This window comes from Azolla caroliniana, unplaced genomic scaffold (genome assembly GCF_043228905.1).
Source record: "Azolla caroliniana isolate FFs.n. ecotype wild unplaced genomic scaffold, voAzoCaro1.0.p SCAF_163, whole genome shotgun sequence".
NCBI lineage: Eukaryota > Viridiplantae > Streptophyta > Polypodiopsida > Salviniales > Salviniaceae > Azolla > Azolla caroliniana.
Genome location: NW_028230598.1, coordinates 15,585 through 40,905, shown reverse-complemented (window position 1 = coordinate 40,905; position 25,321 = coordinate 15,585). Strand labels below are relative to the sequence as shown.

Below are 25,321 nucleotides of genomic sequence, written 5' to 3'. Positions count from 1 at the left end.
GCGGCTTCGTTGCGTGGTTGTGTAATCCACGCGTTCTTGCGTAGTGTGCGCGGCTTGCGGAATCCACGCGTTATTGCGTAATATCTTCAATATTCCCCTTCAAGCTTGGCAAGTTAGGGATCGTCAATCCGAGATCGGTCATGAATTGCCACAGCTTGTCGGCTCCTAAGGCTTTAGTGAAGATGTCGACCGTTTGAAGATTTGTGCTAATGTGTTGTAGGTCGACATCGCCAGCTAGAACACGCTCTCGAATGAAGTGATAGTGCACTTCGATGTGCTTTGTCCGCGCATGGAACACCGGGTTCCGAGCCAGATAGATAATGCTCATGTTATCGCAGTAAAGGGAGGTCGGATCCTTGATGGATACGCCCAGAGCCTTCAAAATCCTCTTGAGCCATACGGCTTCACGCGCAGCTACGGCTACGCCCCTGTATTCCGCCTCCGTACTCGTAAGAGCAACGATAGGCTGCTTCTTGCTACTCCAGGATATTGCTCCGCTACCGAGGGAGAAAACAAATACGGAGGTTGACCTTCTGTTGGCTTTTTAGCCGGCCCAATCGGTGTCTGTGTACCCCTCGAGTCATGTTGGCATCGCGGTCTTGTAGAGGATGCCGCAATCCATTGTGCCGCTCATGTATCGTAGAACTCGCTTAGCGCAATCCAAGTGAGTATCACGCGATGTTTGCATGAATTGGCTAAGGAGACCGACTGGATAACTGAGATCGGGTCGAGTGATCGTGAGGTAGATGAGACTCCTGATGAGTTGCCGATACTGAGTCGGCTGACACGCTTTGGTGCCGGAGTTCGCATCTAGTTTGAGATTGCGATCGAGCAAGGTTGTTGCGGATTTGCACTCAGCCATACCGAACTTGTATAACAAGTTGAGGATGTAGTGTCGTTGAGAGATTAGGATTCCGGTCGGAGTCCGAATTACCTCGATGCCGAGGAAGTAGTGGAGCTCCTTCATGTCCATCATCTCAAACTTGTCGGAAAGGAGGGATTTGACCTTATTGATTTCGATGAGGTGCTCACCTCCAATGACTAGGTCATCCACATATAAGATGATGACGATCGGACTTGCAGAATTGCTTTGTATGTAGAGGGAGTTGTCCGATTTTGACATACGGAAGCCGATTTGATGAAGATATTGTGTTATCTTCGAATGCCAAGCATGCGGTGCTTGCTTGAGGCTGTAGAGTGGCTTCTTGAGTCGACATACAGCTTTCGGATGGGTGCTCGAGTTGAAGCTGGGTGGTTGTATCATGTACACCTCTTCTAATTTGCCTTGTAGAAAGGCGTTCTAAACGTCCATTTGATGGAGGTGCCACCCTTTCGCCGCGGCAAGCGCAATTACGGTCCGTACCATCGTCATCTTTGCCACTGGGGCAAAGGTCTCCTCGTAGTCCACTCCATGCGTTTGGGTGTAGCCTTTCGCTACGAGTCACGCTTTGTAGCAGTTGACGGAACCATCGGCGTTGTACTTCACTTTGTAAATCCATCTGCATCCGATTGCCTTTTTGTGTGGTGAAGTGGGAACAAGATCCCACGTCTCATTCTTGCATAGTGCCTGGATCTCCTCGTTCATGGCTTCTATCCATCGCGGATCCTTGGTTGCTTCGGAAAATGTTTCCGGCTCGCGTATTGTCGCCACCTTCATCATTAAGGCATAGTGATATGCCATGTAGTCATTGTAGCCGAATTGGTTGATCGGATTCTTTTCACGGGTGGAGCGACGGAGCTTTTCATTTGCAGAGATGAGGGCGTTCTTAGTTCCGATTGTTACATCGAAGCCGCCGAACTCACTGTCGAGTGAGTGAGTCGACTCATTGTCGTCGAAGCGATCGTCTTCGTATTCTAACATTTTCGCCTTGCCTTTGTCCATCTTCAGGCTAGGCCGTGATGTGCTTTGATCGCTAAAAGGCTCTTGTGGTCCGCTCAATCGGCTCGTGATTGGACTTTCTTCGAACATGCGTGTAAGGCAATCTTCATCCTCTACCTCTTGTTCAGCGGATTCCGAGTCGAGCGGAGTCGGAGTCGAAGTTGTCTCTGCTGCGTACCAAGATGCAGACTCATAAAAAACGACGTCTCGACTTACTCAAGATTTTCAAGTTGAGGGGTTGTAGCACTTGTACCCCTTTTGCTCCAATGAGTATCCTACGAGGATACATTTCTCCGACTTCGGGTCAAGCTTTTGACGCTTTACGTCGGGGATGTGCACGTACGCTATCGCGCCGAATATCCGGGTGTGCGATAATTTCGGCTTCTTTCCGAAGTATTTTTCGTGCGGAGTGACCTCGTGCACGCCAGATGTTGTGCACCGGTTCATTAGGTAGACGGCCATATTTGCAGCTTCGGCCCAATATGACTTGGGCATATGCTTCTCGTTCATCATGGCCCGCGCTACTTCGAGGATGTGCCGATTTTTGAGTTCGGCTACTCCGTTTTGTTGCGGAGTGTGTCGGCAAGTGAATTCTCGCCGAATTCCTTCCTTTCGGAGATATGTTGTTGTTGTGTTGTTACGCGTGTGCGTGTAGAAGGGGTGGGACCACAGGGGTCTCGGACTAGGGAGAAAGGGGGTGCCGAGAAACCGACTCCGGACACGTCCCGGAGGCAACCGAACACGAGAGAGAGAGTGAGGGAGAGAGCTTGCGCGCAACACCAACTCTTATGTACAGAAAACAAAGGGGGGACAAACTCCCGACACCACCAAAGGCACAGATGTGCACAACCAAACATATATATATATATATATATTACTAGAGTGAGTTACATCTCCGGCTCCGAGCCGGACTGAGGTAGGGTAGGTCACAACAACAGTCTGCCGTCAAGCCGTCGTCAGGGAGCTCACGGGCTCATCGCGCCGAGCGGGGTCTTGCACAAGGGGCCGAGTAGAAGTAAAACCTCACAGAACATACAAGCTCTTCGTCGGGTTAAACCCTCAACAGACACGAACAAGAATAAGAAGAATAAGAAGAAACCAAGACAAAACCCTAAAACGAAAGAGGGTCAAGACCAAAGTACAAACCTTCAGGGAACAAGAATAAGATGAAGAGGAAGAACACTACCTAACCCCTAGACCTAAGTGGTATACCCTCCTAACTCAAAATGGGCAACCCTTTCACAAGAGGCGCTCCCTTCCTTTTATAGAACAAGGAGGGAGATGCGTTACAATGTGGGATAAATCCCTTTTACATGGGATCCTCTAACCCCTAAACCTAAGTGGTATACCCTCCTAAGTCAAAATGGGCAACCCTTTCACAAGAGGCGCTCCCTTCCTTTTATAGAACAAGGAGGGAGATACGTTACAATGTGGGATAAATCCATTATACATGGGATCCTCTGTCCTGACTTAACTCCTATTATTCACACGTTTTTACAAGGGTAAGTGCACATAGTGCACACTGCCGATTCTCCCGATATTCTTTGATTCCGCCTAGGGACGGTTTTCTCCACGACACCGTCAAATCGTCCAAGAAGTACTCCTTGCCGCCATCCGATCGAAGACAACGTACATGTCGGCACGTGGCTTTCTCGACTTCATTCTTGATTGTTTAGAAGTGTCCGAACACTTCGCTCTTTTGCCGAATCGGGTAGATCCTAGTGTGCCTAGAGAAGTCGTCGATGAAGAGCACGTAATATCGGCATCCGCCGAATGTAGTCGTCTGCGTCGGTCCCCATACGTCGGAATGGACTGCGTCAAGTAGACCTTTGCTCACGTTCCGCTCTTTCGGGAATGGGTGTTGGTGTTGCTTGCCGAATTGGCACGCTTCGCATACACCTTTAATCTCCTTCTGTTTGAATGATGGGAGTTCGATGACGAATCCTTTTGATTTCATTGCTTTGATCTTTTGGATATTTATATGGCCAATCTGCTTGTGCCATAACTCTATGTCTGAGTCGGCTTTCATTCCCTTTGCAAACATGGCCGATTTCATCTCGTGTGAGTCGAGAATGAACGTTCAACCCTCTCTTCGTCTGCGTGCGATGAGTCGGCCCTCTTTTTCGATGAAGCAACCGCCTTGATTAAATGGAACTTGCATCCCTTGCTCTACAATTTGGCCGACAGAGACCAAATTCTTTGTAATGGTCGGTACATGCAAGACATTTTTAATGTAATTTTGCTTACCTTCTTTTTCGAACGAAACATTGCCGATGTGTCGAATCGAGTGCGTAGTGTCGTCTCCGGTTTCGACATAATCGGGTTGATACGGCTCTCGAAGTTCGAGAAACCATTCTTTATGGGATGTCATATGTTTTGAGGCTCCGGAGTCAACAAACCATACGTCCTCCGGATTGAGGGCACTAGTTGAGGTAGAGGCCGACATAGAGTTTGCTCTATGTTTCATCATGAACATACCGCCATGGTCGGAGTTGCGTGCATACATTCCGCCACGATCTTTGTAGTCGGAGTTGTTCCCGTACATTCCGCTATACTCTTCGTAGTTGGAATTGTGCGTGTAATTCGTGAGCTGTCGGTTTGTGGAAGCTGATTCACGCATCTTCTTTCGGCACTCTTCTTCGTAGTGGCTCAGCTTTCCGCAATATCCGCATTCGGTTGCGTTTTGATGGCTCGGGCCAGAGTGGAAGCTCCCCCTTCTTGCAAAGGTTCCTCGTTGGCTTCCGTTTTGCGGCCGAAATTGGGAGTTGTTATCGTAGGTTGGACCTCGTCTGCCTTGTCCTTGGCCGAATCAGCCTCTCGATCGTCCGCGTCCTCTTCCTCCATTTGAGTGTGTGTAGAGCATGTGGCCTTCAGACTCATTGCTCCTTGTACGCACGTGGTTTTCTTCGACCAAAAGCATTGATTGGAGCTCGAAGAAGGAGGGAGATTTCTCCCGTGCTAGAACGGCGGTTCACATCGCGTCGAACCGTGGTGCGAGGCCACGGAGGCATATTTGAGCCATCTCATCATCATCGATATTTACGCTTATTGAGTCGAGCGAATCGCAAAGCTCCATGATCTTCGAGGTGTATGTCGTAATGGACATGTCCCTTTGTTGAATGTTGTTCAACTCTTGGCGGAGTTGAAGCCTTCTTGCGGTTGTGTTCGCCGCGAAAATCTTTCGTAGATTTTCCCATGCCTCCTTTGGCGTCTTGGCTTCGCGAATGTAGCCGAGCATGTGATCGTGAACACATGTTGCCAAGCAATACATCACGCGGCTTACGGCTTGCTCCCATGTCGCATATCCGGGAGCCGCTTCAGTGGGTCGGTCTTCATGCACTCCTTTGATGTAGCTCCAATAGCCTTGTCCGACAAGGTTATGGTGCATCTTGTACTCCCAAGATGCGAAGTTGTTTCGATCCAACTTCTCGGTAGGGAGAGCGCTCCCCATTTGAGCATTCATTATGTCGATTCTTCTTCTTCTTCTTCTCTCTTCGAATGCGAGCTATGTAGCGAAGCTACGATAGCGATGAGCCGGTTCTTGGTCGTTGGCGTGGAGCACAACACACGATCACAATGAGGCGAATGGGCTAGATCGAACTACCAAATCGCTCTGATACCATGTAAAGAATCGGGTATGATTCTTGTGTTACGTGCGTGCGTGTGTGTGAGAGAGAGAGACACACACACACACACACACACACACAGAATATACGCAAGGTAGATTGTATTAACAAAGGAGAAAGACTCAACTCAATACAAGGTGGGAGGAGGGTGCTTTATATAGTAACCCTCTCTCTTCATTAACCACAAGACTCATGGAGCATGGGGAATGTGAAAGCTCATAAGTTATGTGTCATAGAATATGATTCTATGACTCATACTAAATGCTAGAATACAAAGTGGTGACTTAATGGTGACTCTTGACCGTTGGAGTGTCTATTCACTCTCAAGGTGAGTTCACACACTAGACCAAGTTGAGCTTGATTCTCAACACAATGCCAAATGAAAGGTACTAATGGTCAAGTAAGAGATGCGGAAGCTCGTTTTGGTGTCTTCCCTCTGTGTGTTGTGTCAAGGAGGCATGTGGCATCATGAGAATGTGCTCATGGTGAACCTTGGGGCCTTTGAACAACATTCAATCTAGTAGTCCACTTTGGTGTAAGTTGCTACTCATTGTGGTCAGCAATGGTACTTTTCATCAAACAACTAGGGGTCAAACATCATATCGAAGGATTATGGTTATTGGTGGTCATTGTCAGGTGGAGATCGAAAACCAATAGCCAATGATAGGTGGCCATCACACACACATTACCAAAACTGCGTTAAGACAAGATTACTTGGTAACTTATGATCATGCAATCAACACACTCTACATATCGAGCTCGATAAAATATCACAAAATTATTTAGATCATCATAGATCAAAGGATAATGAAGTCTTATCATTAATGCTATGTGGTTAGAATAACACAATGCTTAGAAAACAACCAATTAGGAACACGGCTCTAGGAATGGTGAATAAAAGAAAAGTGAGGTAACTCTTCAAGGAAATCTCTCTCTCTCTCTCTCTCTCTCTCTCTCTCTCTCTCTCTTTATCGTAATTAGCTTATCCTATTGGTAAGTTATTACACTATAAGCACTATGTTTTGGGTTCGAAGCCTAATTTTCTCACTTCTCTATTATATACTTCATACATATCTCTTAAATCACTAGTTGCCACCGTGGAATGTAGGGGTTTGGGCAACCTTACCAACTGAACTACATCCATTTGGGCTCGCTTGCTCTCTCTCTCTCTCTTCGTAAATAATGGTTTTCATTACGAAAGAAAAAAACACCACCATGACTAACTTACTACAAAGTATAGAAACCTTCTATCAAGGGATCTAAAGAATACTACGACACCAAACTCAATGCCACCCTACACACCAATAAAAATGGTGAGTATGATGATATGTGACCTTGCAGAGTTCTCTCTCTTCCTAGTTGAGATTTCGTGACTTCTCTAGCACTGTCAATTGCCATAAAAGAAGTCTTGTTAACTTTAGAACATATTTTCTCACCCCAACTTGCGAATAAAAAATGAAGGCATTCCGCATATTCCAATTGAACCATAGCCCCCAATACCTCAAGAACTCAAAAATAATTTGAAAATGAGGCATCGCTTCATTGTTCTCCATATGTGCAAAAACCCAACTAAAGGAAGATAGACTTACTCCTGTTAGAGACATCCACACTAAACTAATATACCTCCAAACCATCCTTGCCATCAGGCATGAAATAAATCGATGCCTACTATGTTCCAATTCCACCGAACAAAAGAAATAGAATCCTTTAGTAATGTTTCTTCAAAGTCCAAAAACATTTTCTTACAAAGTTTCTACAAGTTAAGAAATAAACGTTATACACCCTCCTTGCCATGGGATCGCTTCCCATTGAGATCATGGCCATGGAAAAGGTTGTTGAATAGATGCTTAAGGTTCAAAAAATATCATGCCTCCATTGAGTCCACCCTCATAGTTTCTTTGTTATGGGGATTGGATCTATAAACTAGCATACCTTTGGCCTATCTCAAGTCCATCTCTTTTCGTCTTCCTTGCTTGGACTTATATAGGCTCTTCAAGCGTCTCCAATGATTGATGTAATTGGAAGGAGCTCCTCTCCTTGTCGTTTTGGTTTTTATATCCCCTATGCCTATGGCTTGGTCTTACATGTCAAGTTATACATGGAAATTTCCTGAAGTAATACACAATGTTGAATAGTCATCATAGGATCAATATTTAAATAATCAAGAAATTCAATTTTCAATTTTCTATATAGTAAATAATTCGCTTTGGGCAACCAACATCGCGTGGATGACACATAGATGGAAAGTCCTATTCATTACTTTCCTAGCAAATCTATAATGGATTTTGCAATTTTGTCAACGTATTGAATGTCAAGGTCTAAAGTCAAGGGTTATCATGGATTAGTTCACTCTATAATTATGATCTAATAGTTTCAGAATTGGACGTGGACAACAATATGATGATTCACTTGAATTCAAATATGGAAATCTAATCACTTACAACAAATACTAACCTTCAAATTGATATATTGTTCTTGAAAGTGCATTAGTGTCCAAGCATTCCTCTACAAAGAAAACATATGTTTTAAGATGATTCTTGTATCAATTTCATTACTCCTTTTTATTTAATAATGCATATTGATTTGTAGTTCTCCAATAATGTAAGCCACAATTTCCATCAAATGCCATGTGCCGAGTACAATGTCAACATCATTCTTCTTAAGCATCATCAATGTTCATGTAAACACTAAATATTAGCACAAAGAAAACATTTAGTGGTCACACATAGCAAAAATAACTAAAGAGAACTCGTTCGTCAATGCATTCTAGGAAGGGCATTGCTACCTTTTGTAGTGGAGTGAAGGCAAAATTTAATAAAGCCCCACTTATTAATTAGGTTACCCTAATGTGTTAGAGTGATATAAACGAGATATGGACAACAATATCCTTCCAGGCTTCTACATCATCAACACGGTTCACGTTTCCTCATTCATGTGGTTATTATGCAAGATATCCATCATACCATCACTTTACATGTTGCATAGTAGACAAGATGTGCGTCATGACATTGTCTTTTGCAAGCTTTGGCACTACATTTTTATTCAGGGGTTAAGATGAAAGTACAATGTTTTGAATAATAATATCATGATTTTACAATCTCCTCAAGGCAAGAGATTATGACTCCACCAAGGTCGCGATGATGGCATTCTTTTCAAATAATGACTATTTTACATAACTCATATATTTGTTAATTTCATGTATGGGAGTGTTTTATTTCGATGCATTAGATAGATATACAATGAAATGGCAAAGCATTTAACTAGTAGAAGAATGGTAGATAAATAAATTAATTATTATCCATGGAGTTTGATCAACTTTGAGCACGCATTGGATTGGATATGAGTGCTTCATTATAAATGGCCAACACGAATGAACGATTAGAGCTATAATGGGTTCTAGGTATTCTACCTTGTAACATTAAGTTTTTTGTTGTTGTTGCAAGATGTGTTCCATACAAAGTATATATAAGTATAAAGATGGAAATCTACAAGTCAAATTCTGATAGACAATGAATATCATTTAGTGGATTTCTTGTTTCAAACTAAATCTCATAAAACTCAAGCAAGAAGTTCATATAGAGGTTGAGCTCAACCAAAACCACACACATATATGATATGCCTTGATTTGATGGTCTCGATGATCGCTTTAGATTTGTCTACGTTCATGTAACATTTCCTAAAAAGTCAAGTCTCTTATCCATGTGAAGTGATGTGTTATCTTTTTCCTTTTATTTTCAACATTTAGTTTCTTAAAAATAAACGTGGATGAGATGGCAGGTCATTCCACACCGGAGTCCAACAAGTATGTCTCCATTAAATAAAATATAAATATTCGTACACATAAATGATGTTAAATGCATATTCCGAGGAAGAAGATTCATAAGATATACGAGTAAAGAATATCCATGGGATATTCAAAGGGTATCCCTTTGGTTGTGTGGGACTCCACCATTTCTTAGTTTGGTGTGGAAACTTATGACGAGATTATTGGTGCATATCAATATGTCGAACTTCCACGTTTTATACACGCTGTCTTGAAATGAATCTCTTTTTTCTTTTGTTCTTTTTTCTTTATTGTGGCAATAAGGAGACATGGTGTAGTACAACGAGACAAACTTGTACATATGTGTGTTATGCATTTCCCAATGCTCAAATGAACCTTTTTTTTTTTTCTTTCAAGAACATATACCATTACGATTATGCATTATCTAATTTAGTCTGTCCTCAGACCGACAAACATATAGCACAATTTGAACTCCACCGAAAGTGAAAGTGGCTAACTATAAGTTTTGATTGAGTGAGCTATGTTGTATGTATAATGGTTAAATCAAGCAACTCAAATGTACTACATTTTAAATAATTCAAGGCAAGGCATGTCCACATAGTGTTCATGTACTAAGCAAGGCCTTATAAAATCAAAATGGGTGGACAAATCTTGGTTCTACTTCCTACTAGCATGTTTTTTATGGTATTCTCTCTAGATAGGCATCTCACATAGATACACGAAGAAGTTGGGGATTGGTAAAAAGAACAATTAAAAATTAGAGGCCCAAATGCTCATGGGATTCACTCTATGTGAACCTCTATTATCATGCATGTTCAAGGCTTGGTTTAAAACCTCTTTCGATACATATTCCATGAATTAAATACATCATTTTTTATGTGGCATGTAAACAGCCTTGTCATATGGCACTATTATGTAAGTAAAAGCTCTATGTAACAAATACATTATGTTTATTTCATGTGGTAAAAGTTACACTTTCTATAGAGAACCCCCCGTCCCCAAACTTTTACATGGAAATAGTTGTGAAACCAATGCCATATATTCATCAATCTGTGGTGTCCTAAATTACTTCTAAATTACTTCAACTGCAAGAAATATCCCTTAACCAAGCAAACAACTCATGTGAACATTGCGAGATGAAGCATATGAATCATGAGCTTTGTATGTGGCCTAATATCTCCATCTTGTTTCACAAATGTCATTACTCCATATAGACCAACTTCATACCCACATTCTGTAACCCGATCAATGATGTCACTTCGTTTTCACGTTTCCATAATAAGGGCACTCACCTATGGCCGGCCATTTCATGTGAATCTAGCCTTACATAAAAACACTTATAATTTACCATCCCTTTATCCATAGATAGACCAAACCTTCATGTGTTAATTATCCTAGTGCATGTGCCAAACATCTACTCCACAAACCGCAAACATTTTTGTCTTTTTTATTGCTTTTAACTCTCTTGTTCCAATTTCCCCATCAATTTATGTTCATTTACACAATTAACGGATCCCCAACCGTTTTTGTTTGGGCAATATTGTAACACGAAGAGCAAAGAATCCTTGGAGTCATTGAATGGAGACACAAACAACATGCACATAGAAAGTAGGCGAAACATGTACGCGATTAGATAACGGATGTATAGGATTATGTATTGGAATTGAAAAACTCAAACGTATTTTTGCACCATAATATTCCTACTTAGATACTCCAAGGCTCTAATATTCTTGCTACGATACTCCAAGCGTCTAATATTCTTGTAGAGATACTTGTAAGGGTCTAATATTCCTAGAGAGATACTCCTAAGGGTCTAATATTCCTATGGGGATACTCTGGGAGTCTCCACTCTATTCGTTCATGAAATCCTTAAAATATACGTCGTGTTCACGGGATTCCCAATATACCACTCACGTTTCGAAATTCTCGGCATGGACAACGTATTTGTTCTCTCTATTGTGGAGGGAGGGAGAGAGAGAGAGAGAGAGAGAGAGAGAGAGAGAGAGAGAGAGAGAGAGAGAGAATCGGTAAAGGAGGATTCAAAAGATATGAAGGAGAACACTAGCGGAAAATTGCGAATAATTAACAAGGGGTACTTCGGTAAATTTCCATAAAATCAGTCTTTTGGGCTCTCTTTTTTTAGCTCTCACCAAAAGAGAGAGATGTTAAAGGTTGGGATCCACACGATGATGCAAGATTCAAAACCCATTTATTCAACATTTTTTGTGCCCTCCACTCACTCGCTCACTCACTCACGCACACAGAGAAGTGTCTCTTTATGCATGAACTTTGAAGAGAGGGTATGTACGACGGAATATTATTTTCAAGATTCTATTGTACCAAACACTAAGATAAGGAGACTCTTCAATCGAAAAGGGATATACTCTACTGCGATCCCCTAATGCTCTCCCCTTAACACACCATCCCGAGGGCTCTTGTTTCTCTTCCATACGAAAGTTTGTCGCTAATCTTGTGCCATCTCTTCTCTTCTCTCTTTTGCGCGCGCGCACATTCTTTGCATCATCATCATCAGACATTGTTATTGGGTTGGGGGGATTGATTTCCCGCAAATCTGAGGAGAGAGCCCCTCCCATCAGTAGCTTGCCTTCTGGTCGGGTTGATCCAGGGACGGACGAAAGACAAGATTTCTGTGTCGGTTCGGCATTGTCCGACAAGTGCTTGTATGCATACACCCCCCCCCAAGTATATCTTTAATTTCTATCCATACCCCTCCCCTTTCTTTCTCTCTCTCTCTCTCTCTCTCTACATCATCCCTCTCTCATTCTTATATTTAGCTCTGTACCCCTCCCTCTCCCAAATCCTTCAAAATCCTCCAAATTTCTTCAATCCTCTGAAGAACCCCCATCCCTAAATTTATCTCTGAAGAACCCATTACCCATATCTGCCCTTCCTTCTAAAGATCTTGAGCCGACACCCATCCAGATTCTGCAAATCTTCAGTTGAACCCATATCTGTAATTCTTCAATCATATACCTGAAATTTATATAATAATAATAATAAACATTTTCCTGCGGGAAACCCATTTGATTATCTCACACGATTTCTTTTTATTTCACCCATCTTCATCTCTGATTCATCCAATTTCGAAGACTCCATACCTGAAATCTCTTCACAATCTGAGGAATAACCAATAGCCACTTCTCTGGTTTACCATTCTGCAGAACCCAAATCTGTAAACAGTAAGAAGAATTCCCTGCACATGAGATCTAAGCCTTGAAGATAAAGGAAATTATAAGTATAAAAACTTATTTTGGCTATCAATATTACGCATATTGATGTTATTATATAAAGATCATCACCAAGTCATCATGGGTTCGAATCATGCAGAGCTAACATTAGGGTTAATGCCATATATGAACAATGACGGTGACAGTGGAGCTCGTGACTCCAACACATCAAAGCTACTTGAACTTGAGCACTATGTGGAATCTCTCGAGGCAGAAAGGAAGAAGATTGAAGCATTCAAGAGAGAGCTCCCTTTTTGCATGACTCTACTCACAAGTGGTAACTATCTACACATACATATTTCTCTCTTTTTTCCCCTCACTATATCTCTCTGTATGTATATGTTGATTCTTATACATTAATCTCCTGTAACTGTAGCAATAGAGGCTTCCAAGGAGAAACTTGCTAACAACTTCCAAAACTCAGCTTCCAACTCCAAGGATCAAGAAGTGATCTCAAATCATCCTGTCACCCCCATCAATGAGGACATCAATATCGATACCATTTTCCGGCCCCTGAATGGATTGGGCACGCCAAAAGGTCTGAGTTCGGAAGAAGCGAGTCCGAGGATCAATGGAACAACCGCTCAAACTACTAAGTTCTGGAGCCTCGAAGAAGCATATGCCCATGGTGAAGAGGTAACGAGACAATCATCATCTTCATTTCACGGATGATTAAAATTGTGGAATGGGATTTAAGCCTAGTTATATATCATAATTCTATTGAGAAAAATGTAATGGATATTCTAGTATCTCTCTGGTCATCGACAGTATGAATGATTGTGTATATGGAAATGAATGCATTATGTGCATTGCTTGTTGTGAATTCGGCGTAGATCGAATAGACCTACCATTCACATATATGTATATATATATAGCACTATATATTGATGTGTTTTCTGGTGTGTTCCAGATGGTTTCTGCCATGGGTGGTGGAGACATTACTTATTGCAACAGTAGTAGCATTATGAAACCTATCCCGATTAGTTGTGAACGGAGAGGAGGGGCTTTCATGCCCTTCTTGAAAACCAAAACTGCATCAAATATATCAGCACTAGAACAACAGTCTCCTTGTGAAGTGTCATCACCTGCCATTGGAGATAAAGAAGATTATGCAGAGAGAACATCATCCCCTAATATAAATCAGGGGAATTACCCAGCTGTTATGGTTACAAATACCAACAGTAAAACCACGCCGCCGACTCGTGCCAACAATGCTACCCAACATAGCAGAAAGCAAAGAAGGTGTTGGTCCCCTGAGCTTCATCGGAGATTTGTCCATGCTCTCCATCAACTCGGCGGATCTCAGTGTATGTAAACATGACCTAAAGGCTCCACATTCAACATGAAATTGCAGAAAAAGCATGTTTAGATATTTTCAGATTGTGATTGATTCCCATTATGACATAATATGTGCCTTCCAAGTTCCTCTATTTAAATTTGTGTTTCTAACTCCTCGTAATTTGAATGTATCAATCGCAGGCGCGACTCCAAAGCAAATCCGAGAACTTATGAATGTCGATGACTTGACAAATGATGAAGTGAAAAGCCACCTTCAGGTAACACTTTGTGTCAGTCTAGATTTTGTTTGTTCAGAGATTAGAAATTAACTCAAGCTAATAATAATGGAACTAATCTTATATCATCCTTTTGGTTGTTGGTTTTGTAGAAATATAGGTTACATACAAGAAGACAAGTAGATGGAAGCTTTGGGAAAACAACAATATCCCATGATGTTCCTCAATTAGTAGTGTTGGGTGGTATTTGGGTACCTCAAGGATATGGTAATGAAGGATCCCAGCAACAAAAACTTGCATCCAACTTACCTTCTGACACCTGCAGGTATATTCACAGTGGAGAGATAAAGTTCCGGGGAGATTCATCACATGAATTATACAGTGAAGAAGATAATTCCGAAGCCGAAGATGGTAGAGTGTATTAGTATTGACCCCCTACATCGGGTTTCAGTTAAGAACCATTGAGGAAACCCGATATAGTCCTTAGGTACTTAAGAGCAGAGGGATGTATAAACAAGAAACTCTCATCAAAAGAGGTTTCATTGAAAAATCCAACATGATTCAATGGTAACAAATGCTAAAACACCCTTAGGTTTCTTCGAATGCCCACAATACCGGGGTTGAGGGCACACTGTTCGCCAACATATAGTGTTTGATGATCAAGTTTTTCTCCTTTCCTAAGGTCTAACATAAACGTAGGTTCTGCATGCAAATGCCATTGCATTGTGCAAAAGCTTGGCGCTCTATGTGTACCAAAACAAAGCACTCAAGACATTCTTTTTCTCTTTGTGTACCAAAATGAGGCCGTATTCATTCTTTTGTTGGTGTATGTAAAATTAATTCCTTTGGAAATCATAAAGTAAACAGCTTCACATTGGTTGTGTTCCGCCATTTTTATACGCGATGTAAAATGTTATCTCTAAATGATAGAACCTCTGAATGAACGAAAAAAAGGAAGTAAAATGCAATGGGCAAACTTAATGGCACTTCTCGATCATATTCCCTTGGTTGTTACAAGTTTGATGATAGTTTAGAGCACACAAAAGCATAGGCCAGTGTAACCAATGTACCCCCTACCCTGTTGGGTAATACATGAGTAAGTGGGTGGAAAACCTCTTGTAATTAAAACCAATTTTGGGCCCAACCCATGCATGACATGTACGTTGACATGCAAAACCCATCCAAGGACTATCATCTCTTCTTGTAGGATCATCCATGGCCCACATTTGTGTATGGATGACCATCTTCTTGAAGTAGCATCATCCAGAGAGCACGTTTATGTTGTGGTTTTGCATTCCATATCCTTGCATGACACCACGTTGTATTCAATATATTGTACACATGCTTGTGAATACTACGAGATATAGAAATAGTTGGCATTATGCTATGAACAATTAAAAGCAATTTATTACGAAGGAATGTTATAATCATGGGGAGATGGTTTATGAAAAGCTGTCATCAAGTTGTGCGGCAGCCCATAAGAACAGAACATTACAATTACCCTTTACAATTATTGGTTTAGGCAACCGATTATGGCAGACAACAAAATCTAAGGCTCCTTATACATGGGCTTTGTGTGGCTTCTCATGCTTTTCATATGGGCCAACTCTAGGCTCTCACAAGACATTCTTGCAGGTTGTTCTTGGGTCTTCCATGTGCACTAACTCTCCCTTTGAAGAACCTCCAAAATCTCTCTGGAGGTATCTACCAATGCATTGTCAAAATCTCGCTATCGCTTTTGCTCATAGGCTCACATGGTTTATACGTGAGTATCGTAAGTCCAAATGTCCAGAGAGCCCAAGTAAGTTCGACCCTTGGCATGGGCAAGGCATGGTCTTTGTCCCATGGATTGTATAGCTAATCTAATCTCTCATGAACACTTACTGAATGGTCTTCAATCTTGTCCATACAAGGTGCTATTTTGCTGTTTTGGACAGAGTTAGGTACCCTTCTTCATCTAGTGAATGACAACACAAATAGACAATCAATCAATCAGAGAACAGAGACTAGACAAAGAGACACAGATTGTTTTCTTTTAGGTCACTATCCCATGTTCATCAGAAGGAGAAGGTGGAATGTGCAACTCACAGGTATCACGGCTCACACTCTGTCTCCCCTTTCTACACTCTCCTCTGTTTCTTGCCAAACAAACAAAAGATCAAAGTGTCATGGAGTTGGATACGCAGACAAAGATAGGGTGGTCAGAGATGGAGATTATTTCATTGATTTCCAAAAGAACAGGACAACGATTTCTAAAAAGGAGAAGAAGAACAAGAAGAGAGGCCCTCCTGGACCTTTTGAATTTGAAGATTTAACAGCGAAAACCCCTGTTCATTCAGATTTGCCCTTTGCATTTAGGTATAGTTATACAGAGGTGCCCAAATCAGATCCAGTTGGCTTCCAAGAGAAGTTCTCTCCATTCGGTCCAAATCGATTGGATCGAGCGTGGGATGGACAACAAGCTTTGCCGAATTCTTCTTTGTCATCTTCATCTTCTTCATCATTGTCGCAGATGGTATCAGTCTCTTCATCCTCTTCATCATGGTCATCATTAACAACCACCCCAGTGGCTGAAAATTATCCTTTTTCACCCAAAATGTAAGTAAACCTTATTCCTCCAGTGGATTAGTGAGTCTGGTTCTCTGAAAGTGTTCTTTTTTAATCTTCTCACCGTGTCAAGTTTTTTAATTTTTAATTTCTATGATTCTTTCATTAAGCCTTCATCCAAAATCTGTTTTAGATTGTTTATTTTAATCTTTTGTTGAGTAGTAAGTTCAATATAATTCGTTAACCTTCATCTAAATTTGATGCTGTATTTCTTTTCATTAAAACTTTATCAATATAAAGATGGGTTGTCGAACCATATAATTTTTCCAAAATGTGATTTCAAACCATTCATCTAAATTTTCATGTACAATTGTTTAAATTATTTGTTTCTTTTATATCTTTGTTGATATCAAGTCGGCTGTTTGAAATGTTGATTTTTTCCTCTTTACTTCTGCTGAATGTCTGTAAAGTTGAATTTTGAAAATGCAATCTCACCTTCATCCATACTTGTTAGATTTTCATAGAACTTCGTAAAGTTCGAGCCCATGGTTGAAAAAGATGATCACATTATTTTAATTCCTAAAATATCTCCTAATATAGGTGTATCTTTACCTACATTTCAGAAATTTCAAATATAAATTTCAATGTCTTAAGCTTTTTTGTTCTATAATATAGATATGTCTTTACTGTCAAATTCAAAACTTTAACATCGATTTTCAATTATTTGAAGATTTGTTTTTCGAAACCATCTCATAATTTAGGGGTATTGTTGCCCTGGAATTTCAAAGTTTAAATGTGATTTTCGAATAATTCAACTAAAGAAATTCGACCCTAAATTTAGTTTTTTCTTTTTATTTTCCAAATACTGATGGATTCATCAATTATTGAACAGAAGGGAAAGCAAATACAGCTTAAAAGGAATAAAATTTGTTAATCCCCCAAGCCCAATAGCTACATGTGGGCATCCTCAGAGCGAAAGGACGCGAGAAGAGATCCTCGGAGAGCCTTTGACAAAGGAAGAAATAAAGGAACTCGTGGAACATTCGATTAAGAGTCGTAGACAATTAAACATTGGTACATGCCCGATTCCACGTTCTTTTTAAAAAAAAAAAATTATCACTTTAGGAAACTCCTGAAAGAGCAATTATATAGAGAATGAATTCCCTTATTTTCAATGAGATACACTATTTGAGCAATCATATGGTCAATTCATCCTCATCTTTCGTTTTTCAAGGGTTGACAAAGAACTTTTGGGGAAATAACACAAACATAGGGGCATTTGTGGAAAGAAAGAAAAACTTGAGTGTATTTCAGAGTTTGTGAGGGAAACTGAAATTCAGTAGAAGGGAAAGGTGGGAATAGCTGGGACTGTAGGACTGGTGAGAGAATTCGTTTTCTAATTTTGTATTTTCACTTCTTTCTGTAGGATTCATAGGCTTATCATGCCATTATCCCATCATTGACTGGGAGATATTTGGTTGTTCTTTCAAATCATATTTTTCCGCTGTTTTGTGTATAGGAAGGGATGGGCTGACACATAATACACTAATTGAAATCCATGACCATTGGAAACGTGAGTGTGTGGTACGCGTACGGTGTAAAGGAGTGCCGACACTTGACATGGAAAATGTGATCTTCCAAATTGAGGTAAGAAGTTAAGAATGCTGAAAAAAAGCCCAAGTTAAGCTATATTAACAAACTGCTGATGCCTGTTCTGGTTAGGGTCAAGTGAGAGATTTTAATTCAAATACTCATATTTTACTGGACGAAATTTGACATGGAATGCCTTGAAAAAACATATTTTTCTTGATGAATGTGAATGCATCATCAATTAGAAGACTTGGGCTTTCATAGTATGCAAAATAGGTAAATAGATCTTTTCAAGTAGATCGTGAATATGATGAAAAAATCTTGCAGTTCTGATATTGGCAGGACAAGACAGGTGGAAAAATCATTGAAAGGGCTGGTGGAACTCTATATTTATTTAGGGGTAGAAACTATAGCTATAAAGAGAGACCGATCATTCCACCAATGTTGTGGAAACCACATTCACCCATCTATCCAAAGCTCATCACAGAGGCACCAGGTGGTTTGAAAGTGCATGTTGCGAATTTCCTAAGGAAACGCGGTCTCAGGATCATGCCACTTTGCAAACTTGGTGAGTTATTTGATTTGTACCTTTACTTTTTCTTCTTTTCATCCCTCTAGATAACAAGAAAAAAGAACTCAAACTCAATATTTACCAATTTGTTTCTCTATTTCTTAGCAAAAAACGGTTACTATGGAGATCTTGTGGGTCATGTGAGGGAAGCTTTTGAAGATGATGTTCTCGTAAGGATAGATTGCACTGGTCTTAACACAAGCGACTATAAAAGGATCGGTGGGAAATTGAGGGTATGTCTCAATGCAAACAAGTGTTTTCTATATATGATAGTTTCTGACTGATTTGGTAGATCTTTTGAAGAATATTTATCAACTTCTGCAAATCTTTGACGAAGATGGATAATCACCAGAGATAATTATTTTCACGTTTTTCTTTTATTTCTTCATTTATTGTTGCAGGATCTAGTGCCTTGTGTCTTGCTATCATTCGATAAAGAGCAGATAATTGTGTGGAATGGTGAGTATAGGAAACTAGATTCAGGCCCAATGCATTGGTTCAAATCAGAAAAAGTAGGCGATGGTACTGCAGTCAGAAATGTGGATATTACACCTGGGGATGTGAATAGCACATCCAGAAATGCAGGCCTTACATCTGGAAATGTAAAACCTGATGGGACAGATACACCTAAAGATGTGAATTGTGTAGGATACTCAGCTGTTGATCTTGAAGAGTTGGGTGATGTATGCAAAGATGTTGAGGCACTTGATGAGGATGATAGTGATTACACATATAATGTGTGAAAGTGAAACAAATAACACACAGATTGAGGTCTCAAAAGGCAGATGGAGGAGCAAAGCATCGCATTTAATCTTGACAGGAACAAGAGGTTTGGCAAGTCACATCTTAGCCATAGTGCTGACTACAAGACAACAATCTTTGGGTGATAGAAGGTGGAAAGGTTTTGGCTAAAAGATGTACTTTGGCATCAGGATAGTTCTAATCAGTATGCAAGCATATATAAACATGTTGGATTTATCTATCACCTAAAGCAGATGGAATAATAAACATGTAGGTGGATTCTAAGACATCGGAAGTGTGGTAGTGTGTTCAAATTCTATTGAACAATGAATTTGATGTTATGTCCAAGTGTGAAGCCATATAAGATAATGTGTGGAACCTCATACAAAAGGTATTGTTCTTATCATTATGCAAAAGCATATATAAACACCTAAATTAGATGGAATGTAAACATGTAAGTGGGTATTAAGACATCAAAAGTGTGCAGGTGAACTCCAATTTTTACAAGCAATGGATTTGAAATTATGTCCAAGTGTGAAGCCATGTAAGCTAATATGTGGAAACTCATACAAGGATGAGAGATGACTTCACCTCTTGAGTTTACAAAGATAAACTCACCAAATATTTAATGTAGATCGAACTATTGGATTTACATTGATGTGGCTTCTTTCTCTTACTCTCGCATGCTCTCTTGGATGTCTTCATTGGGCCCTATTCAAGCATTGTTTAGCAATCTTGAAATAAAATGTTTACATTCTTAGCAATGTTTCTTCTGTATGTATAGAATGAATATTGCTTGCTTTTCAAACTAAACTTAGTTGTGGTCAAGTAGAATATCAATTCATTTGAAAGGTTGATTGATCCTAAGATAATTTTGTTCAATCGGAAATTAATATTTGAAATAAGTTTTGTTTGTTGTGCAAGGGTTGCACCTTTAAGTTGATGCATGTTGTAGCAAAGGAACACAATGTATAGGGGAAAATATGGTTGGGTGAATAAATGCGTAAACATAGTTGTGGGGTCTACCTATAACCAATTTGCAGTAAAGGAACACACAAACTTCAGTGTCCTTTATGACTACGAGATACATGCAATCCTAAAGTTTGTCATGGATCATAAAAACACCATATAGTCTAAAACTAGATAAATTCGTGAAGGCATGATACTGTTACTTGTTCAAGAAATGATACTGTTCTGCATCAGGTCATAGCTACTGTCCCAGGTTCTCAAAAGATATGATGTAACTGTGTGATGCAACTAGATATGTTCGTGCATACAAAGACAAGCTGTATGTATTGCGTGTCTTGCCTTGTTATCAAGACAGCAAAAGGCATATATTTTAAGTCAATATGTCAATATAGTTGATCACATACATTAAGATAACACCTGAAGAAAAAAATGAATTCCAAAAAGGCAGATATTACCCCTAGCACTGCACTTTCCCTCCTAGTTTCTTTGTACAAATAAAGTCTTTAAAGATTAATAATTAATTTCACATCATCTGCCCAAAAAACCCGTGTATAGAGTCATGACAAAAAAACAACATTCTCAAGTAGATTAAAATACTAAAACACAAGATAACCAAACCGACCAACAACGATAATTAAACCCACCAGGGAAAACATTTCTGGTACACTGGCAAATTTGCATACAGGAGAGAATGTACATCACAAAAAGGAGCAAGATTGGCTTTGAGATAAATCTATATTCATTCTGTAGTTCCGCAAAAGTAGAATCATGTATGCAATAGAAAATTGCCGGAAAACAATGCCATAGAAGCAGGGCAGTCAAGCAGCCCCTCATCATTGGAATTTCCTTGGGGAAAATATCTAATGTAGATTTTCAATCTTGTAACAGTGCAATAAAAAATTAATTTACCAGTTCTAATTAATTAGTATTTATGTACCGTTAAGGAAAATATCTTGATAGAAATACATTAAAATTGTAGCTTGCAATATCTATCTATCACTTAATTCCAACAAGCAAAGACAGACGCCTACTTGAAAATATAGAACCAAGTGTTTCAGAACTGAGTTCGGCAATGACAGATTAGCAAGCATGTAATAAACCAGAGATGCATGTAAAGGGAGCCTGCTTTTCTTTGTATCCACCAGGTTGATTTGAAGAATGACCTCATCAAAATTATAGACAGGCAATGCCATCAAGCTTAGAAGAAAGACTCTCACTGAGATCCAGCTACAAATGTAAAAAGTAGATTTTTGCTGAAATCTACAATGTTAGAAATAGATTTGAAGATGTCAAAACTAGATTTCAAGGTTGAGCACCCATTACAAACAGGAATCAGTTTTACTTGAATCAAATCTAAGAATTCTCCAAGATAGAACTCAATTTACTAAACCATAGAAGACAAAAAATGTTTTCGGGATGAACCATTTGTTGTAGATAAAAGATGCACACATACTGATCTCAATTTTCTGTTCACTGTCGGAAAAATGACCATTACAGCATTCAAAAGCAGGGACAATTGTTCGACAAACATATTTATATAAAACTAAAAACTGTTAAGACACACATAAAAGTAGATTCAATCTGAGAAACCTAACACAGATATGGTGATACGAGAAATTACCATGATATGATAAAAAGGAGATATTACGAGAGAGAAATCAACTTCCAACAGGATTTAGAGAGCAAAGTCACAATGTTCTCTTTACATGAGAACCACAACAACAGCGATTGAATCGTTTCACATGTATGGTAGATACAGTAACGACGACCAGAGAAAGATGAAAAAGGGTGGTATTTTTCTTTACTTTTCTTGGATCTTTTTTAGCAAAGCAGACATGCAAAGCTGACTGAGAGAGTGTGGTGGTAATCATGGAGAAGCTAAGCTTACTGTTGTACAAAAAATGATCTTCATGGATGGAAGGCAGAAACAGTCGCTGAGCAGGCGGGGCAGGGTCTGACTGGATTGAAATGGGGAGTGGCTCGCACAGGCAAATCATCTATCGCTTCTTGAACCCATACTTCTTGCGCTCGTAGAAGAGATCCGTCTTGGCGCTGCCGAGGTTAACGATCTTGGGGCATCCATCGCGATCCTTTTCCTGCTGCGTGCACTCCTTGCAGTAGTAGGCATCCGAGATGCCGGCGCCGCCGCAGATGACGCAGCGCCCTTGGAAGGAGCCGTAGTTGCACTCGTCGCAGACGCGCACCAGGGTGCAGGGCCGCACGTACGAGTCGCAGATCACGCACTTGCCGTCGCATTTCTCGCAGAGCCGCCCGATGGCGATGCCCGGCTGCTTGCGGCACATGATGAGATCCGGGTGATGCTTCGCCATACCCTGCTGCCAAGATCTCCTCCTCTTCTTGGCTCTTCTTCTTCTGCTTCTTCTTCTTCTTCTTCTTCTTCTTCTTGGCTCTTCTTCTGCTTCTTCTTCTTCTTCTTCTTGGCTCTTCTTCTTCCTTTGCTTCTTCTTCTTCTTCTTCTTGGCTCTTCTTCTTCCTTTGCTTCTTCTTCTTCTTCTTCTTGGCTCTTCTTCTTCTTCTTCTTCTTCTTCCTTTCCTTCTTCTTCTTCTTGGCTCTTCTTCTTCTTCTTCTTCTTCTTCCTTTCCTTCTTCTTCTTCTTGGCTCTTCTTCTTCTTGCTTCTCCTGCTCTGTTCGTCTGCGTATTCTCTGCTCTGTTCGTCTGTGTATTCTCTGCTCTGTCTCAGTCTCAGTCTCAGTCTCTGCCTGCAAAGATGAACTGCGTACAGAAACCCTAGCAACCAATATCAGCATGCGTACATACATACATACATACATACATAACACACACACACATACCTTACTTAACATGCATACATATGTACATACATGATACATACATAACACACACATACATACCTTACTTAACATGCATACATACATACATACATACATACATACATACATACATACATACATAACACACACACACATACCTTACTTAACATGCATACATATGTACATACATGATACATACATAACACACACATACATACCTTACATAACATGCATACATACATACATACATAAAACACACATACATACATACATACATACATACTTTTATAGACATACTGTCACATACATTAATTATCACGCATACATCAACATACATAACATATAAGCATATATGTATGTATTTGTATATATACACACATAACAATCAACCGAACCGAACCGCAAACCCGCGGCTTAACGGTTTAAACGGGTCAGTTCGGTTCGGTTTCAGCCGTAAGAAACCGCGGTTTTAATGGTTTTTATATTTTATATTTTATATTTTTTTAATTTAAAAAAAATTAAAAACCTATTTTTTAACAATCTTTTCAGTTTCATGCCTTATTCTCACATTTTGGAAATTTTTTAAATTTGAATTTTGACCTAAGCTGAAAACCGAAACCGCAGTTTTACCAGTTTAATGGCTTAACGGTTACAGTTCGAAATTTTTTTAATGCTTCCGTTTAACGGTTTCATGGTTCGGTTCAGGTTTCAAAATTTTTAAACAGTTCGTTTTTGACCCTCTCGAACTAAACTGTTGCCGATTGTTATATACACATACATCATCTCTAAAAACATTTTATTGCTCTTTATCATTGTCCTTACTTGCAGATCAAAGATAATTAGTAATGTGCAATATATTTGTTGGTAATTATAAAGACATTGTGTATGGAGGGGTCGATATATGTAAAGAGGAAACAAGCAAATTCGAGAAGGGGTTCTTTGCAACGTGAGCTGATAACGTCAGAAAGCAGTGACGAAAGGAGGAGCCTTGTGTCTGGCTTTATGTTGGGGCTACTTGTGTATAGTAGTGAGTCCTCGTGACTAGTCTTAGGAGGTGGATCTCGGATCGGCCTCGTGTGTCAAAGTTGTTGATAACGTCAGAAAGCAGTGACGAAAGGAGGAGCCTTGTGTCTGGCTTTATGTTGGGGCTACTTGTGTATAGTAGTGAGTCCTCGTGACTAGTCTTAGGAGGTGGATCTCGGATCGGCCTCGTGTGTCAACGTTGTTGCTCGACAGCGTGAAGGAGGACTAAGTGAAGAAATTGGGGGTGATAAATAGAAGAGTCACTCCATTATTATGATTAGCTCATAACAAGTACTGCTGCAGCTCATTAATATATACCTTGATTCTCTCATGTACCCTCCCTATAAAGGTACAAGAGGTACCTTAATATATGTATATTATTATGATAAGGAATCAGGATATTTACTGAATACACATGGGAGATTCCATCCCCCCCCCCCCCCCGTAGGTAGGTAGGTAGGTAAGGTAGGTACCTTACCTTATATTTTATTATAAGGGTTTATTTATTGAATACACACACATTGGAGATTATAGTCCGTCAAGTGGTGTAAGTTACAAAATGGCCAACAATGGCCCAAAGGGAGAGAGAGGAATGAATTCAAACCCCTGAATGGACCCCCCCAAAAAAAAGGCTGCTTTTGCTGTTTTATTTGTTAATTTTAGCTGCCTTTTTTCCCCCTTATGTACATACTGTAGTAGTCCTTAAGTAAAAGACCTTCCTTTAGCCAGCAGCCAACAACAGAACAATATACATAGTTAGTAGTAGCATGGGGCTGGCTTCCTCCTTCTCTGTCTAAAACTCCACTCTTTTTACATACATACATACATACATACATACTACACTTCTTCCTCTAAGCTCTTCTTTACATACTTTCTCTGCCCTGCCCTCCCCTGTTTCTTCTCTGAAGCCATCAGACAGGTAAGGTAGGTAGGTACTGGTAGGTATCAAGGGAAGCAAAAGAGAGAGAAAGACATACATATATATATATATAAAGAGAGAGGAGAGAAAGACAGAACCCCTCTCCTCCTCTGTCT

The 25,321-nt window shown here is 40.1% G+C and overlaps 3 protein-coding genes across 3 annotated transcripts; 2 read left to right on the top strand and 1 right to left on the bottom strand.

The window, feature by feature from the left end:
• The first annotated feature begins 12,163 nt into the window (after positions 1-12,163).
• Positions 12,164-14,870, top strand: LOC147848952 (transcription factor HHO2-like). Its single transcript, XM_087337925.1, has 5 exons — positions 12,164-12,814; positions 12,914-13,173; positions 13,448-13,844; positions 14,017-14,093; positions 14,204-14,870. The coding sequence occupies exons 1-5, from the start codon at positions 12,586-12,588 to the stop codon at positions 14,474-14,476; spliced, it is 1,236 nt and encodes a 411-aa protein (XP_087194051.1). The 5' UTR covers positions 12,164-12,585; the 3' UTR covers positions 14,477-14,870.
• Positions 14,871-15,959: 1,089 nt separating this feature from the next.
• LOC147848951 (CRS2-associated factor 2, mitochondrial-like) lies at positions 15,960-20,179 on the top strand. The gene is made up of 6 exons (XM_087337924.1): positions 15,960-16,649; positions 17,491-17,672; positions 18,118-18,245; positions 18,531-18,756; positions 18,865-18,992; positions 19,161-20,179. Exons 1-6 carry the CDS (start codon positions 16,102-16,104, stop codon positions 19,500-19,502), a joined length of 1,554 nt encoding a protein of 517 aa, XP_087194050.1. The 5' UTR covers positions 15,960-16,101; the 3' UTR covers positions 19,503-20,179.
• A 1,944-nt stretch (positions 20,180-22,123) lies between these two features.
• Positions 22,124-22,829, bottom strand: LOC147848950 (PHD finger-like domain-containing protein 5A). Its single transcript, XM_087337920.1, has one exon. It carries the CDS (start codon positions 22,797-22,799, stop codon positions 22,467-22,469), a length of 333 nt encoding a protein of 110 aa, XP_087194046.1. The 5' UTR covers positions 22,800-22,829; the 3' UTR covers positions 22,124-22,466.
• Positions 22,830-25,321: the final 2,492 nt, after the last annotated feature.

Coding starts and splice junctions, on each gene's coding strand:
- LOC147848952 (XM_087337925.1), top strand. CDS start 12,586: ATGTTATTATATAAAGATCATCACCAAGTCATCATGGGTTCGAATCAT. Junction 12,815..12,913: donor CATGACTCTACTCACAAGTG/GTAACTATCTAC, acceptor CTGTAACTGTAG/CAATAGAGGCTTCCAAGGAG. Junction 14,094..14,203: donor AAGTGAAAAGCCACCTTCAG/GTAACACTTTGT, acceptor TTGGTTTTGTAG/AAATATAGGTTACATACAAG.
- LOC147848951 (XM_087337924.1), top strand. CDS start 16,102: ATGTTCATCAGAAGGAGAAGGTGGAATGTGCAACTCACAGGTATCACG. Junction 18,757..18,864: donor CATGCCACTTTGCAAACTTG/GTGAGTTATTTG, acceptor TCTATTTCTTAG/CAAAAAACGGTTACTATGGA. Junction 18,993..19,160: donor GGATCGGTGGGAAATTGAGG/GTATGTCTCAAT, acceptor TTATTGTTGCAG/GATCTAGTGCCTTGTGTCTT.
- LOC147848950 (XM_087337920.1), bottom strand. CDS start 22,799: ATGGCGAAGCATCACCCGGATCTCATCATGTGCCGCAAGCAGCCGGGC.